The following is a 16622-nucleotide window of genomic DNA, read 5'->3' as shown; positions in this document are numbered from 1 at the left end:
AGCTCACAAGAGCAGAGCCCTCTTCTATTTTTGTATCAGTTTGTTTTTGTGTGTGACTTTAACCCCTTCAGTCCCAGGGGTTTTTGGTACCTCAAGTCCCGGAGCAATTTTGCCATTTTTGCGCTATGTCAGTTCAGTGATTATTCTCTTTTCCTACGAATAGTGTACCCATAAAAACTATATATTGTTTTTTCAAGGAGAGATAGAGCTTTCTTTTGATACCATAGTTAGATGATTAGCTGAAAATTTAGGATGAGAAATTTAGTAAAAACTAGCACGATCGGCATTTAAAAATGTAACAGTTTTCTGGCGTTACATGAGATCGGGCAGCAGAAAGCCAGAAATTCTGGTTTCTGCTGTCAGGGGAAGTCCAGGCTGTCCCTGCTGCTGCAAGAAGGGCAGTACGTACCGGTACGTCCATAGGGGATTATTGGGATGCGTTTTTAGGACGTACCGGTACGTCCATAGGGGACTGAAGGGGTTAAATATTTCCACTGATTCTAACAGCGCTACAGAATCTGCTGGCGCTATATAACTAAATGTAATGTAATGGCCATATGGCAAGTACACAGCATGGACCTCAATCAGTCCTCATTTTCATCTAGGCCAATAAAGAAAAGGAGGAAGAAGAAATACTGTATATGAAAGCCTTACAAAAAGTAACAGGAATCAGAAGCAGTCCGTAATGTACCAGAGATAAAAAAATGTTAAATAGATTCCTCCCTGATGAGCAGGCTGTATGCGGCACAGACTCCCGTTAGGGCACCGGACAGTTCCTAGTAGTTTCCGTGATAGCTTCTCTTTGCCGTGATTTGGTCTGTAAGTGGCAGAGGTTACAGAGTCTCTGCTCCATGCACTGTGCTGTCAGACGAGCCTCAGAGTCAGGATCCCAACAGTCCTCCAGTGTTTCCCAGAGCGCCAAACTGAGCTGGCCAAAGAAAAAAAACAATAGCATGGCTGTAGTAACAATACAGATACTTTTGTTCAGATAAACACTAACCACAACTTTATAACATACATCGCATTTGCAGATCTATAAATCTATATCCGTAGTTAATTTTCTTTCTTTGCTGAAAGGGTGGTGGATAAATGGTATAGTCTTCTGCCAACAGATTAAGTGAAGGCTAAGATTGAGGGAATGTACATGGGTTAGGTATTAGGTTATCCAAATATACGACAAGACCAACAATCTAATCAGATGTGTGGTTTACCTGTTTAACACTTAGGACAATCATCTGCATGCGTAAAACGAGAACTCCCACCATAATGTCATATCTTGTTGTTGTCCCAGGTTGTAAGGAATAAGTATGTAATGTTAGCTCTATGTGTTTCTTGATTCTCTGCAGCTTGAATAGTTATAGCGACTTTGAAGCACAGCTTATGTCACATGTTTTGGAATGTGTGATAACAAAAATACTGATGCCACAAATAGCATCAAATGTCTTTACACATGCCATGTATTGTCAAAATAGCAAAATGTGTCTGCAAAAATTGTAAACTTGTTTGAGCAGGGCCCTCCTCACCTGTTGTCTCTGTAAGTCAAATTGTTATGTTACATACTACTTGTTATGTCCTGTCCACCCATTGTACAGCGCTACGGAATTTAATGGTGCTATATAAAACAATAAATAATAATAAAAATGCAGATCACACAAGAAGAGAAACTAAGGGATACCAATGCAAAACTTTATGTAAGTTTTCCTCCTCTTTTGTTCCAAGTAACATATTTAGTGCATATTGCTTGGTACCTTACTGACAATAGAAATATGAAAACAAAACAAAAAAAACAGTGAGCGTTCCCCTTCAAATATTTTTTTTACAAAAACAGCCATCTCATTCTATAACCATCTATTTCTGCATCTCTACTGATTGGCCACTAGGTGGTATCTTGAGTACACAGCGCTGTGTACAGGGAAGTAATATAGGTCCCTAGAGCCACCGTGGTGCATGGAGCCCCTGGGTCTTAAAAGAATCCCAGGTTTCTTAATTGTACGAAGGGGCACCTTGAAGTTGACACTAATTGCAATTGCTAATGGTTGTTTATATTATTTAAATAACCATATACAAAGTGTTTGTCATCATATTACAAGCTTATTTTCTGCAAACTGGAATATTCCAAATCATTTTGTTAATGTTCATCATTCTACAGGTCTGCAACATTTAAAAAGCTTAATGTTTTATCTGAAAATGTTACAACAATCCCTGCGATCACCTCCGTACGGGCCATCTGCTTACCTCTGCATTGCAAACGCACTCTATGAACAATCTATCTTCTACTACCCAGGAGAAGCAAAAACCCAGCAGGGTCACATTGCATTTACGAGCTAAGCTGCGGGCCTGTGTGGAAGTGTGGAAGCATCACAGACAAATCTGTACTTGAGGTAAAGGGGTGCAGGAGGGTGTATAAATATGTGTGAATGAGTATCTGTGAATGAGTGAATTAATCAGTATGTGTGTGATAGCATGGATGTGTAAGTGGGAGCAAAGATGGCACAGGCAGGCTGTATGGGGGAAAGATGGCTCAGCCATGCTGTTTGGGGCAAAGATGGTTCAGACAGACTGTTTTGGGCAACAATGAAACAGGCAGGCTGTTTGAAGCAAAGATGGCACAGGGAGGCTGTTTGGGGGCCAAGATGGCACAGGGAGGCTGGTTGGGGCCAAGATGGCAGGTCCTATGCGCCCAATCTGGGTACTAGGCAGGTCCTGTGGATGAAATCTGAGTGGTGCAATTTGTGTGCCAAATGTGACATGTGATCTATGTCTGCAATTTAGAGTTTACATGCATTCTGTGTTTCCATATGTTATTTATTAATACCTGCAAATACGGGGCTTCAGTAGATCGATACCTGCAAAAAATGGTGTGGTACAGTGGGGGACTCCGGGGTGATGATGGGGGAGGGGGCACCACAGAGGTGGCCCGCATCCGGGTGCCTGAACACCTAGAGACAGTCCTGATCACGTCTTTCTCTCCATTTCAGGACACTCGCCGGACGCGCACCATACATTTTCTGTGCGATCTGCATAGTATCTTGCTCCTCCTGTGCGTGTGGTGTGAGGACTTCTCACCCAGAGTCATTCTAGGGTCAGAAGGGAAGACCGCACGGACTCTGACAGAGTATGGTAGTGGGAGGGCCCCAGAAAATGCTTGTCCAGGGTCAAATCAATGTTAAAGGCGGCCCTGCTTTACGTCCCTTTTTACTATCGTCTAACTACCCTCTTTTTGTAATACCTCAGAATGTTTGCTGTGCATTATAGAGCTACACTACACAATATAGAGCTACACTACACAACATAGAGCTACACTACACAACATTTACTTTTCTTGACTGCAACTCCCATGTAGCTGAGCATTAAACGCTGTAACTAGATTGGGCTTGAGGAGTACAATAAGTCTGCAGTACAAACACTAACTTTTGTTGACTGCATCTACAATAATATTCAGCAGCCATTTTGCTATCTGAACCTAATGGGAATTGTAGATATAGACTGGTCTACACTACACACTAACCTTTTTGATTTCAACTGCACCTCCTTTGAGTGTGGATCTTCTGTTTTATTTAACATATTTATAATCATACCTGGGAACACTTCGGCTTTTGTCCGAAGACTCCCGGTGAAGCTCTACTTCTCCGGTTGTCTGGTGTTTGGGGACATATATTTAGCTTTTTTGGCTCCTTTATAGATGATAATCTAGTGTATGGAACTATTCAATGTAGTATTTGAGAAATCCAATCAGTTTTAAACCTCATTACTTGGCAAATATGAGTAAATACAAACATGCATATATGCATTTTGTGTGGTAACTGGGGGTAAAAAACTTGAACCTCGCAGAGGGCTCCCAGTTATGTGCATTTATCCTCACAACCCAGTAAGAGTTTATACACAGGTAACCTACCTGGAAGTTTCTGGTCCAGGGTTTAGGAAGCCGAGGTCTTTCTTTATTCTCCACTACCAAGGTCTGAAGTTCACAAAGTGTTGGGTTTGATCCCAGCTCTTCAGAGAAAACTACCTGGAAGTCTGGAGCCTGATGATCTACAAGAAATGCCAAAGTGTTTAAAAGCACAATTGAATCATTCATCCATGTTACCACTACACAACAGAAAAAAACAAAAAATTTCAATTAAATGAAATCATGTCTGATCTTTTTAGTGCCTTCTTTTTTTGTAAGTCTTGAAATAGGCATAAGAAAACAAAATAACAACAAAAACAAATCTTAATTTAGTATTACAGTATCAATAAACTAGATTTAGGACAGCCTATATACCACACGCCTGGGCCCCAAATTCACAAGTAACATGTCCCACATCGCCACCTTGTCCCCCAAACAGCTTGTCTGTGTCATCTTTGCCACCAAACAGCTTGTCAGGGCCACAAACAGCCTGCCTGTTTCATCTTTGCCACCAGACAGCTTGTCAGTGCCCCCAAACAGCATGCCTGTTCCATCTTTGACACCAAACAGCTTGTGAATCCCACCAAACATCCTGTCTGTGCCATCTTTGCCCCCTCCGTTTCAGATACAGCAGCTTTTACGTTTATAAATAATAATAATAACTCATATGATGATCTCTGTTATTTTGCAGGGTTTGGTTTATGTAGTTGTAACATTTCGGTATCGCCAGCCTAAAATTGGGCATAGCCAAACACCACTCTCCTGCCCAGAGAAAGAATGGGCTGACCAGAAGAGCCGGGGAAGCAGAGTTCACATGTATAGTAATGAATAAAGAGGACAAAACAAGTAATGCATCTCAACTATTTGGATTTACAGAGACAAAATGTGAGGGGATTCCTGCTCAAACAGGCTTACTGGGGATTAAAGCATCCAGCTCTGAAGATTGCTAGACACAGGTAAATAAACATATCGTATTTTGATTTGATGTTGTCTGGTTTGGAAACATCCGTAAGTATTAGGGCTTTGTACATACCTAGACATAAATATAAGTGTGCTTATGACATAGCAATAATCATTAATAAAGCCAATAAACCAGCTAAGCCACACCACACAATCAAATGCGACAGTTTGGTCTTTTACCTTCATATAAGTCATTGCAGCGGATGAATATTTCCCATAGCAGGAGCCCAAGAGAATAGACGTCCGCTTGTGTCAGCGCCATCTCCCAGGAGACGAGATTAAGGAAGCCATCCAGCATCTCTGGGGACATGTACCTCAAAGTGCCTGTCTGTGATGTTCGAGTGTTAGTATACTGTACCGCCATTACATCGAGCTCTGATTACCAACAAGGCAAATGCCACACTATGTCACACTATTTTACCATGCTTATTAAATCTGGGTCTTGTTCCTTCTTATTTTTCATCTGGAAGCTCTCCAGGACCACAGACAGACCAAAGTTTGAGATTACACAAGAGCAATCAGCTTGTACCAATATGTTGTCGCTGCTTAGATCCCGGTGAGCTATTGCTGGTTTATAGGAACCTAAGAAGTATACAAAAGCAAATATATGTGGTAAATTGCCCATATTAATCTTTTTAATATCACTACTGCCCCATATTAATTTAATACGTTAACCCTCAAAAATATATTAAGATCATATTCCTTGAGTAAAACACCTATATCAGCAAACATTTCGCTAACATGTTTCTCATCACTGTTTAGCTCTTTAGGGTTCTTCCAATCACACCGCAAAATACGATCACTTTGCGATGCTGGGTGTAATACTCATCTTATCCTTTCACTGCCGGGGGCGCTGTTTCCTACATCACATAAAGATAGCTCAGACAGGGCATGCAAGCTTCACAGTATACCAGGCTTTTTTTAAAGCTATGGCCTTTTCACAGCTGCGATCACTTCTCACAATAGCCGGGAACACTCAGGGTTTTCACTAATACGAAAGAATATGTTTTAGAAAATATGGAAGTTTATTCTAAAAACTGTAAGGTGCATTTGTGAAGGGCCCTCCAATAAGGCATCACAGAGGAGGTACACAGGCATTCAATAGATGCTGCACCCATTATTGTATTCTGGCCTAGGGCAGCATCCTCAGGCCTCCCGTTATGCCGCTGCACAATGGGCCAGTGCTATGTGCCTTTAAGAAACAGGATATGTCCTCATATCCAGGCACTCAACATGTGGACGGCTGCTGCACTCAACTCACTGGCTGCATCAGATATTTCCATCTTCCTACTTAAACTGGTTTAACATATTCTGCAGGAATAGATTCATCAAGAATAAAATAACGATAATGACAGGTGAATAGTTGAAAATGGGAAATACAGAGGGTTGTTGACTGATATGATAAAAACCCAAGAATTATTTTCTTGTGAATTGAATAAAATTTACTTAGAACATAACAGTTTTCCAAAAAATGAATATTTCTATATAATGTAACATCATTGTAAAATAAACCAAGCCTTGATTTAACAAGCAGCTATTAAATTCTTCTAACCTCTCCATAAGTCTGCATGAAGAAATGCCAGTCCGCGAGCCAAGGAAGCAGCCATTTGACAAGCTGTGACCCAGTCAGTGGTGTGACCAGTTAAGTAATTTCTGAGAGATCCCTGTGTTAGAGATGTCAATTTACAAATAAGTAACTATGCAAATGACATATACCCATATCAAGTTCCAATCGTGACCACTGGTGCCTACCACCTAGTCATACTAGTCAACCCAAAGCTGACCAGATTATCAAATGAAATCTGGAGACATTATACAAAACTCTAAAGGGAAGCTGTCATGTTCAAATCCATTAGACTGTAGATGTAAAGTCTCTAAAGACTCTGTTCTGTTGCCAAAATAGACTTTGTTCTGGTCGTGCATACCTATAATCCTCTAAATGTTATGCAGTGTGTATACATGCCTGGCAGATGCATTTTAATCAAGGTACACACCATGGTTCTCACCTCTGGATAATGTTGTAGAACCAAAAGCTGGTGATGTTCCAGGGGTCCTTTGTCACCACCACCTGCTGCTAGAAGGCGTACAATGTTTTCATGCTGAAGTGGGGACAGAAGGCTAAGGATTCTCCACTCCTTTTGGTACACCTCTCTCAGTGGTGGTGGGAAACTCTTTATGATCACACCCCTACCATGCAGAACTCCAAGCCACAAATGTGCTTCTAACTGCTCTTCTCTTAGTGCCTGAGATAATGCAAAAGATGTAACCATCAGGCTAATCCGATTTATGTAGTTTACTCATGCATTCCATATAATGCTTCACATCAGCAAATTGACAATGAGAAAGGCCACCTTGCATAGACAAGAACGTGGGAATGACTGCTGGCCTTGGCGGGCAGCTATGAGCATTACGGCCTGGGGGAAGTAATAATCCTACAAGAAATTTACCTAAACAAGCACATCCCTGCTTTACATCATTACGCAAGTAAACATAGGGTGGTGCTAGTCTGCAAAACCACAGAATATGGAAATAGGTAATACTCTTGCTTTACCCATCTATACATGCAGCAGGTACCTGTAGTAAGGTGAGTCCTTCCACTGGCAGGGTTGGTGAGGAACACTCATCCTGAGTGAGAACATCCTGAAGTTCAAGTATTTCATCCTTTCTTATTTTGAGTTTCCTTAAAACTGAGCCAACAGAAGTGAAAGGAAAGAAAACAGAGGAAGAAAGACCACACTTACAAAATGTTTGCCAGGTTGACTATGAGAGTTCATGTCCCTGTATCAATGTCACCATACCTTTGATGAACACCAAGACACACATTATCAAAAAGAGGATAACTATGACCGCGTAAACAACCAAACGATAACCTGAAAAGTAAGTGACATAAAAAAATCAGAAATGGTTAAAATGATCTAGGAGCTAGATAGCATTCCAGAGAAATGAAACCTTTAGTTTTAGAAACAAAACATTAGTATGTGCACTTTATTGGTACAGCAGACAGATCATTCATATTCACAGCCCATTATTGTCCGGCCAAATTAGTTTTTACAACTTAGTACAAATCCATCTTTTCACACTAAGACACTGGTTATAGGAAAGGCAGTGTCCAGAAGGCATAACAGAACTGTTTTTATTAACATTCCCGAGTGGAAGTTATAGTGGTACTAAACCATTTATAACAAAATAAATTTAAAGAAAAGAGGGAATCCCAGTAATAAAGTAACACAAAGCCCAGTAAGGAGTCGCCAGTAAAACCACACAATAAAGCTTCAGGCAGTGGCCCCAAATCATTAAAGCAGAGTAGCCCAATTGGCAATGGCAAGCCCTCCCAGGGGCGTCACCTGGGGGTGTAGACCGCACTGGGTGACAACCTCAGTGGGTATCACCAGCACTGACAGTGTCACCTGACTGCAATACCCATTAGTGGTATACCATGCTCTATGCCGCTCCAGTAGGAAGTAGGTTACTAGCATGAATGCAGGCAGACGGTTTGAGGGTAGAAATCGCACAGGCAGACAATTTGGAGAGAGAAATAACAAAGGCAGGCTCCTTTGTGAGCAGAAATAGCACAAGCACACTGTTTGGGGCAAAGATGGCACATTCAGGCTGTTTGAGGCCAAACATGTCACAGGCAGGCTGTTTGGGGGGCAAAAATGGCACAGATGAGCTGTATTGGGGGGGCAAAGTTGGCACAGACAAACTGTTTGGGGGCAAGGGTTGCACAGAAAAGCTATTTAGGGAGCAAAGTTGGTATTTGCTATGCCTGTGGCTGGCAGTTCTGATCACTGGTTTGTATCGAGCCTGTGGCTGGCAGACTATGTGTTATATATATATATACCGTAGATATATATATATCTACATATCTACAATGTTGCAAGCAGCAAATCTTCTATTTGAGCAGTTCAAGTAGTCTCACAAAAGCTAATAATCTGGAGATGGTTTTTTTTCACACAGGAAGCCATTGGCCTTTTTTAACATCACCCAGAACCATCACTATTGCCAAGAAGAGGACATTTCTGTTGTATGAAGTATGGATCTGTCACCGTTGGCCAGTAAACAATTTATTGTTTAGTTGGATATCAGATAATCATAACACAGAAGTGCACAGGAGAGGCGTCGATTAATAGTAAGGGATGGTGTGACATTTTTTTGGGGGGTGGAATCTAATCTGCTATGTCACATGAACAAGGTCTGAGAGATGTCCATTAGTGTTGCTTTACACCATTTAGTTATTGGAGAACCAAACATAACTAAAGCTAGGACTACATACCTAAATGCCTTTTTGGTGCAGATGTGATTAGTATGTTAAAAAGTCCAGTCCTGCATTACATCACATAGCCTGCTGTAATTTAATGAGTACCATTCACTATGTTAATGCTGTCGCAAACCGCGATGTCAGGCTTTCATTTTATAACATCAAACCAGACAGTGATGTCACATTCTTGCAGTTTATTTTTTGGGCCCAAAGCTCTGAGCTTATGTCACACAGATCCCAACATACAGCTCTGTATGATGTCACATATGTTAGTAAATTGACACTAATATGTGTTCATTCCCTTACTGAAGCTGCTTGCATTCCTCAGTTGCTCCCTCGCTTCTCCAATCCAATCACAGGACAGGTTCCAGCGAGCACATGTCTCCAGTTCAGCTTGGGTGGCTGATAAGAAACCCAGTTAGAGCAACCAGTTCCTCCCCCAGCACCACCTGTGTTCCCAGTGATAAGCATTTCTCCCTTAAACCCTTTACCCACAAAGAATTCCTGACACAAAATACCGTAATCACTGAGCCACATGTGACAATATATATATATATATATATATATATATTGTAAAAGAACATTTAAAAGTGATTCGATGTGCCACACATTAACTATTTAAATTCCCTCGGATTGCCTGTCTGGTACTCAAAGGGTTACAAAGTATGAGCATTTAGCCATTCATGCATTTGAAATATATTTGTGCCAATGAAAGAATAAAAATAAGACATTTTCAGTAAACCCGTGAAAACATCTACAAGGACATAAACATTAATCCTTTAAAAACATGTTTTTTTACTTATTACTTCTGTAATGCTTTTTGTTACCACTGGAAACAGGGATGCTCTAGAGGTGCATAGGTGAAACATTATAACTCGCTTTCTTCCTATGCAGTATATAGTGACCAGCCCCAGTGGGCTACTTCTTCAAGGGAACAAGGACTATGTGCTAGATAATGGTTAAATGGTCCTTATCAAATTTAATGTTTCAATGTTATGCAGATTTTGTTCATGGAGATTCTCACTGAGTTGGCCTTTCATAATGCATAGTGAGGTCAGTACTGTTCTTCTTCACCCACTCTGTGCCAGAATTCCTCATTCTTGCGAGCAATCACTGCGGGAGCCCCCACTTTTCTTATATATGCAGTTATACTCACGAGCACTTGGTTTGTGGTGACGGGTGATGTTTGCATTGCACATATCTGAAGAACACATGCAGTAGTACATAGATTGCCTTTCTACTGGAGAGCAGACCGCAGACCCGCACACTGCACTGTCTGGAAAGCAACCTAAGAATTAAGAGACATGGGTACAGTTGGAAATGAACTAGAGCTATGGCAAACAGGTGATAGCTTCTATGACTCTTGTCCAGGGTCATCATCATTAATCTACCTGCACTTCCAGGGTCCTGAACAATTAAAGTAATCAGGGCCACAATGGAAAAAAAACAATGCAAGCGAGTAGACCACTCCATGATGCTTGGCCAGTTGTGTCCAACACACATTTGCAGTGTTCATCAGATACACAAAAACCCAGATGGAAATGGTACCCTAAGGCTGCAGATATTTATAGTGCTACATGACATGTGAAAAAAGTTACCGTTGATAATTCTAGTTCTTCAGAGCATGGTGGGCAATATCGCGTGTTAACAATTCTTAAACAAACAGTTCTCATCAGTAGAAATACTTTTTGAACTAAGCAATTCAATGAAATAAAACATAAATTATTGTTTAGCATAACATTCAGGGTAAAGGCTAATATTTTCTATGCTCATATGAAAAAGGGATGGAGTCTCACTCAGTACAACAGGTTGCAGCTGTCCATCAAGCTCACTCCACATGCCCATGCAGCAGTTGCTGTGTTCACAATGTATCTTTCCTGGCTCCTTCTCCACCCCAAATTGAGAAAAAGGGAACTTGACAGGAAAAGAGGAGTTTGCAAACAGCGCACACAAGATGCCTTCAAGATGGACAACTAAAGGAGAAAATAATGTATTTTAAAGATGTTCATTGCTGACAATAATTGTAAGTTCCATGGTCCACAGCAGTTGGAATGATAAAGGTTACCCATCCCATATGTTCCCATCATGGCTCGTACCTGGTAGGAACATAGTCGAGCTGAGGAGGAGAAGGCTGAGAACTGAAGTCTCATGAGACATTCCGATAAGCTGATGAGTTTGTCTGAGTTTGGTTGTCTGTTGGGCCCTTCAAAAAGCTCCATTCACCTGCTTTCTCCTAGATAGTATATATGCCCATCTTTTCGATAAATGCGTCCTTTCGTCTTCGCTGAGACCTTTTCTTTAGTTTCTTCCCTTTTTTTGTCTCTGAAGCAGCAGGTGGGGGAGGCTCCAATGGCAGAGTGAAATTCAAAGTCAAGGATATCTAACCTGGGGCGGATCTTGGATGTTGCTTTATTCTGGGGAGTACAATTCTGAGAACACTGTGAGGGAGGGCAGAACATTATAGTCAGATGGCACAAAATAACACAATTATTTGAAAACATAGATTACATTTTGTTTCATGTTATTAGCGAAGTATAAGGATATGAGTTTCAGAGTTAAATAAAGGTCAGCAACATGAACTTCTCATGAAAACATGCGCGACATTGAAAACAAATGATTTACACAAAGAAACATGTTTGAAGGGACCAAACTAGCATTAGCAACACAAATGGAGGGCCTGGAATGGCAGTCTGCTACTATGTTGCTAACGTATGGCTCAAGAGAGAAAAGGTTTAGCAATGCATTTCTTGAATTCAAAAACCAACCAATTCATAGGGGGTATAAAAAGTGATTCTGGTGTAAAGTATATAAAAAAGAGATATTTTCATCATAGCTACAAATGGACAACTTTTGTACACTTCTGTACACAGATAAGTGATAGATGCCAAGCTATTAATATTATCATTATCTTTTTATTTATATAGCGCCAACAAGTTATGTAGCGCTTAATACAATATATATATTCAAGGGGTACGACAAGACGAGAATTGACAGACTAAGACAAACTGATATTAGGTGGAGTGAGCCCTGCTTGCAAACTTACAATCTTGAGAGGTAGTGTTCTGGTTCAGCGTGGTAATGCAAAACTTGCAATGAGAACATCTTTGTTGAGCCAGCTCAAAGTATAGGTAAAAATCACTGGCTTCTTGTAAGCGACGTCTAACCGACCCAAGATAAAGGGAGCCACGAGGTCCGGGATATCATGTCATACACCGGCGCTCAGCACTGAAGCCACATGCACATGCACCACGATTGAGCACTCAGACAAGGTTCTGTGGAACAGACCTTGCACTCCCACCACAGTAAAAAGATGTGGAGAAAGGGGTAGATAGATAGTGGTAAAGAGGAGCAACAGTAAGAAAATGGAAAGATGACAAGGAAGATAAGGGAGAGATGATGAGGAGGAAAGAGAAAGGGGGGGCATAGACAGAAGGGGGAGTTATGGAGAAAGAAGAGATATTGAGAAAAGGGGAGAGATAATGAAAAAGGGGAGAGAAAGGGAGAAAGGGGAGAGATAGAGAAAGAAGAGCGATAAAGAGGAGACATATATATATATATAGATATAGAGAAAAGGAAGGAGAAAGATGAGAGGAAAGGAGATAGTGAGAAAATAGGAGAAAAGGCAAGAGATCTGTGAGAAGGGGGAGTGATAATAAGAAGGGGAGGGATAGGGAGAAAAGTGAGAGATAAAAAATACAGTTTGACTTCATTTTTTTGCATGACTTTGAGGCTGACATTCTTACTTTTATTTTTTTAAAATGTGTGTGGAGGAGGGCAGGATTTTATCCGTGGACCAGACAGCACAATGTCTTGGGCAGGCCCTGGGCCCAAAGCGGCTGCCCCTAGAGCCTGCGACAACACCTGAGCAGATCGCGACTTGCGAGTCCGTTTCGGGCAACACACTGGACCCACACCATTCAATTATTATGTGATCAGTGTGTGGAGCGAGGATGTCTCACAATGAGTCACACTAGGGTCAGAAGGAGGAAAGACTGAACTGACTACTCCTAATCTGCAGAGTCAATGCAGCAAGTACATGGGACCCCTTCATTAAGGCCCCCCCAGCCACATATTTTTTATATTATATAAAGAAATACTTGCCTCCAGAAGTGTGGTTGACAAGTGGCCAGTCATCCACCATGTGGTCCATCCATTCATGTGGCTAGGAAGCGCAGGGGGGTCCCAAGCAAATGCTTGTCCAGGATCCCATCTATATTAAAGACGGGCCTGTTTCTTAAGAACACATTGATATCTTACAGGGCTCAAACTAGCGTTCAAAAGCATATCCATGCTGGGCCAGAATTTGCAACATCGTGGGAGCATAGGCACAGAAACATCGAAGAGAATGGCAAGAATATATCTCTTCTAGCAATGTTTTGAGGAGACAAAGCTTTTTTATGATTGGGTGATTAAATAAAGAGAAAATTTGTAGATATTTTAAACTGCAATCATATGCAGATCTTAGCCAAATTAATTTATCACCTTGTTGGGGTGTTTATTTTTTCACTCTTCTAAGATAGACCTAATAAGAAATTAAAATGGTCCTTAGTGAAGCGAGGCGCAGATCCAGAAGAATAATCGGACTTGCTGGCTTTTCCAATCTATTTTTTTCCCCTAACCTGCCAGTTCATACGTAGCCTTGGACAAAAGCGGATTATTTAAGGGATAATAACTTTCTGTGCTCCTTCTATGAAGCAGCCCCTTTTAAAGGGATACTTTAATGTATATAATTTAAAGGAACCTGAGAAGTCCCTTTACATTTTCATGATGTTCCATCTTACAAATACATGGAGGATTCTGCCGATTCTGTATATATGGAGCATCAAAGCCAGCCCTAGGGTTTCCATGACTCTAGATGAACTTGCTATTCGATATGGTATAGTAAATCTAGTGTTGCTTTCACCAGATCCTATTTGGTGCCGAACCAGCTGCCTAACTCACCTATACAGTAGGCCTGGCCCTGCGGGCATTTAGTGTAATTACCACCAAATATCCAATTATTGCCTCCCCCTGCAGGTATTGTCAGGTATTCTACTATGCAATCCCATCAATGTCCTTTCTCCCTACATTCGTTTTGAAGAAGACAGTGCTGCCACACAGTGGTCACTGCGCAAATTGCAAGTCAGTTTGGAGAGGAGGATGATGATTGTCAGAAGCAGAGCCACCTGTGCAGGGCTGAGAGCTCCTCCTAACGGGTAGCTATAACAGTCGAATAGCAGCTCAATCAGAGACTGTTGTGTCCTCGTTTGGTGTGTGGTGGGCAGGATGCCTGGTGTAAAGGTAAACAATAATGTGTTGGGTTTTTAATGATTATAAATCTACATTGGGTTTCAGCATGTGATCTCCATGCTCTGTTTATGTTTGCAAGACACTTATAAGAGGAGCTGAACGTTTACTAATTTTAATATTTTTTATGATCCAAATGTATCAAAAAAATTCTATCTGTTTTGTTTCCATTTGTTTAAAATGTTTGGTTAATGGTGATTGTTGCAATAGAGAGAGAGTGTGTGTATATGTGTGATATATATAATTTTATTGATTGCATGGGCTCCTATTTATTTTCAGAAAGGAAGCTGTTATGATGCCTTAAGCTACTTTATTGGTGTGTGTGTGTGTGTGTGTGTGTGCGTGCATGCGCGCGCGCGCCATTGTTGGTCTTTACAAATGGGCTTATAATGAGACTTTTTTTAAAAATATTATAATATTAACCATTTAGTAGCCCATTGTAAAGGCTATGTGTAGCGAGCCACCAAAAATGTGCTAACCAAATGGCTCTGATACTGGCCCTCGTGGAAACCTTGAATTCTCATTTAAAGATATGCTAAATTGAGTCCCCTGCATTCAAGCAGATATATCAATGTAACACTGGTAGCAAAAGCGCCAATTAGGGCTCTTGTACATGATCACAGGGGCACCTGAGATGCAGGGTCAAGCCCTGATAGTTCCCAGGTATGCGGCGATGATGATGATGATGAGGGAGGGGGGGGGGCACACATTTTGTGTGAACTTAAGGGGACCCCTTAGTTATCTACATTAAAGTGCGTATGATGTCTGCAGTGCCATTAGGGGGTTGGTGTTGGCAGCCCCACTGTTTGCTTGCTGTATTGGCATTAATGCTTTTGTTTGTTAATAAAATGTATTGTTTGTATTTGGACTCTCTTTACAGAGCAGATACTTCTGTATGATGTAGTATTTGGTTGTATGTTCTGTGTTACAAACTTTCCTTCTATAGGAGATTCCTATCGCATGTGTGAGCTGGTAGGGAGTTGTGGGAGTTGCTGCCAAATGGCTGCTGGATTTATGAACTCCACATCCAATTGTGGCTATTTTGTAATGCGAGAGAGGTCTTTTTTAAAATATATCGGCAGAAGGCCCTGTATGTGTTTGCTACTTTGCCTACCCTTAGTTATCTGACGTGTGGCACACCTTCTCCGCACGTGGTATACATTCTGCGAGTCAGCTCTGGACTATTGACTTCAGGGGCAGCGCTCCCTTCCCGCTGATTGGCTGTTCAAGCAGCCAGTCAGGTGCCAAATCCGACCATAGAGGCGGTGTTCTGCAGGAGCTCCAGCTTTCCCTAAAGCTAAGGGTTTATTTATTTTTCAAGAATTTATATTAAAGTAGTTGGGAAGTTCCTGATTCCCTGTGACATTAAACTGTCCCTTTTTAATGACCTCTTAGTGGCATTCGCCTGGGTGACTACCCTAAAAACCGATTAGGGTCCTCCATAGAAAGTGGGTCCTAAAACAAGTGTGACAAAGTAATAAATCACTTGCAAATATTCATTAATTTCTAGGAAGCCTCCTGTGTTGGGATACCGTCTGGCCAGGACCATCCATTTTTGTCACGCCATCTCATGCCATTTTTGTTTGCAGATCATCTCACAGCTGTTTTCTGAAGACTCAGACGATGAAAATAACAGAACTTTCTTTGGGTTTGAAGACAGTGATGATGAGGTCAGGCACTGAAATGGTTATGAGGACAATCTAATAAACCTTAGAAAAGTGTATAAAATAGGAGACATTAACTATTCCAATAATTTCCAGTAATATTTTAATATTCGTCTTGGTTTTGCAAAACTTGATCAATGAAAAGCAAATATAGAATGATGGGCATTATGGTCTTTCAAACTAGCTCCCCTTTTCATGCGATTCTTGCTTTGGAGATGTTTTTTGATGCCTAGTTAAAATGTATTTCTAAAAACCCTACACTCAAAATTGCTTTCTACCAGGAAATACAGCAGCGACCGCTGTCGGCACCGGTTAATCCAGAAAGTGTGTGTGTGTGTGTTTTAAAGGCTTTGTGCTAAATTGCATTCAGAATAATCCTATGTGGGGGCTGCATTCACCGCTGCAGCCACATTTCACGTAATGTCTGAGGCTCCTGGGAGTTGTATGTTTCTGCAGGCTTGTTCAAAGTTTACCATAAAGTTATTGCATATAGGGTTGTATTTTTTTATTTAATATGTACCGGTATATGTGTGTAGTCTTTCAGCATCATTTCTTCGGTGTACCT

General features: G+C 41.1%; 1 protein-coding gene across 1 annotated transcript; it reads right to left on the bottom strand.

The window, feature by feature from the left end:
* Positions 1-757: 757 nt before the first annotated feature.
* LOC149286574 (anti-Muellerian hormone type-2 receptor-like) lies at positions 758-11264 on the bottom strand. Its single transcript, XM_089493975.1, has 9 exons — positions 11204-11264; positions 10264-10395; positions 7648-7719; positions 6856-6923; positions 6402-6513; positions 5271-5431; positions 5030-5177; positions 3896-4032; positions 758-928 (listed from the first exon to the last, which is right to left on the bottom strand). Exons 1-9 carry the CDS (start codon positions 11262-11264, stop codon positions 758-760), a joined length of 1062 nt encoding a protein of 353 aa, XP_089350101.1.
* Between the last annotated feature and the right edge of the window lie 5358 nt (positions 11265-16622).

The sequence above is a fragment of the Sceloporus occidentalis genome, unplaced genomic scaffold, assembly GCF_023333645.1.
Source record: "Sceloporus occidentalis isolate IW3139 unplaced genomic scaffold, rSceOcc1.0.p SCAF_68, whole genome shotgun sequence".
Classification (NCBI taxonomy): domain Eukaryota; kingdom Metazoa; phylum Chordata; class Lepidosauria; order Squamata; family Phrynosomatidae; genus Sceloporus; species Sceloporus occidentalis.
This window is presented reverse-complemented; position numbering and strand designations above follow the sequence as displayed.

Bases quoted from the DNA above. Each gene is read 5' to 3' on its own strand.
- LOC149286574 (XM_089493975.1), bottom strand. From the start codon at position 11,264: ATGTCTCATGAGACTTCAGTTCTCAGCCTTCTCCTCCTCAGCTCGACT. The intron at 5,432-6,401 runs GTTAGAAGAATT...TATACTTCTTAG, and splicing joins TCATGCAGACTTATGGAGAG to GTTCCTATAAACCAGCAATA. The intron at 4,033-5,029 runs GTAAAAGACCAA...CATTTCTTGTAG, and splicing joins CTGCAATGACTTATATGAAG to ATCATCAGGCTCCAGACTTC.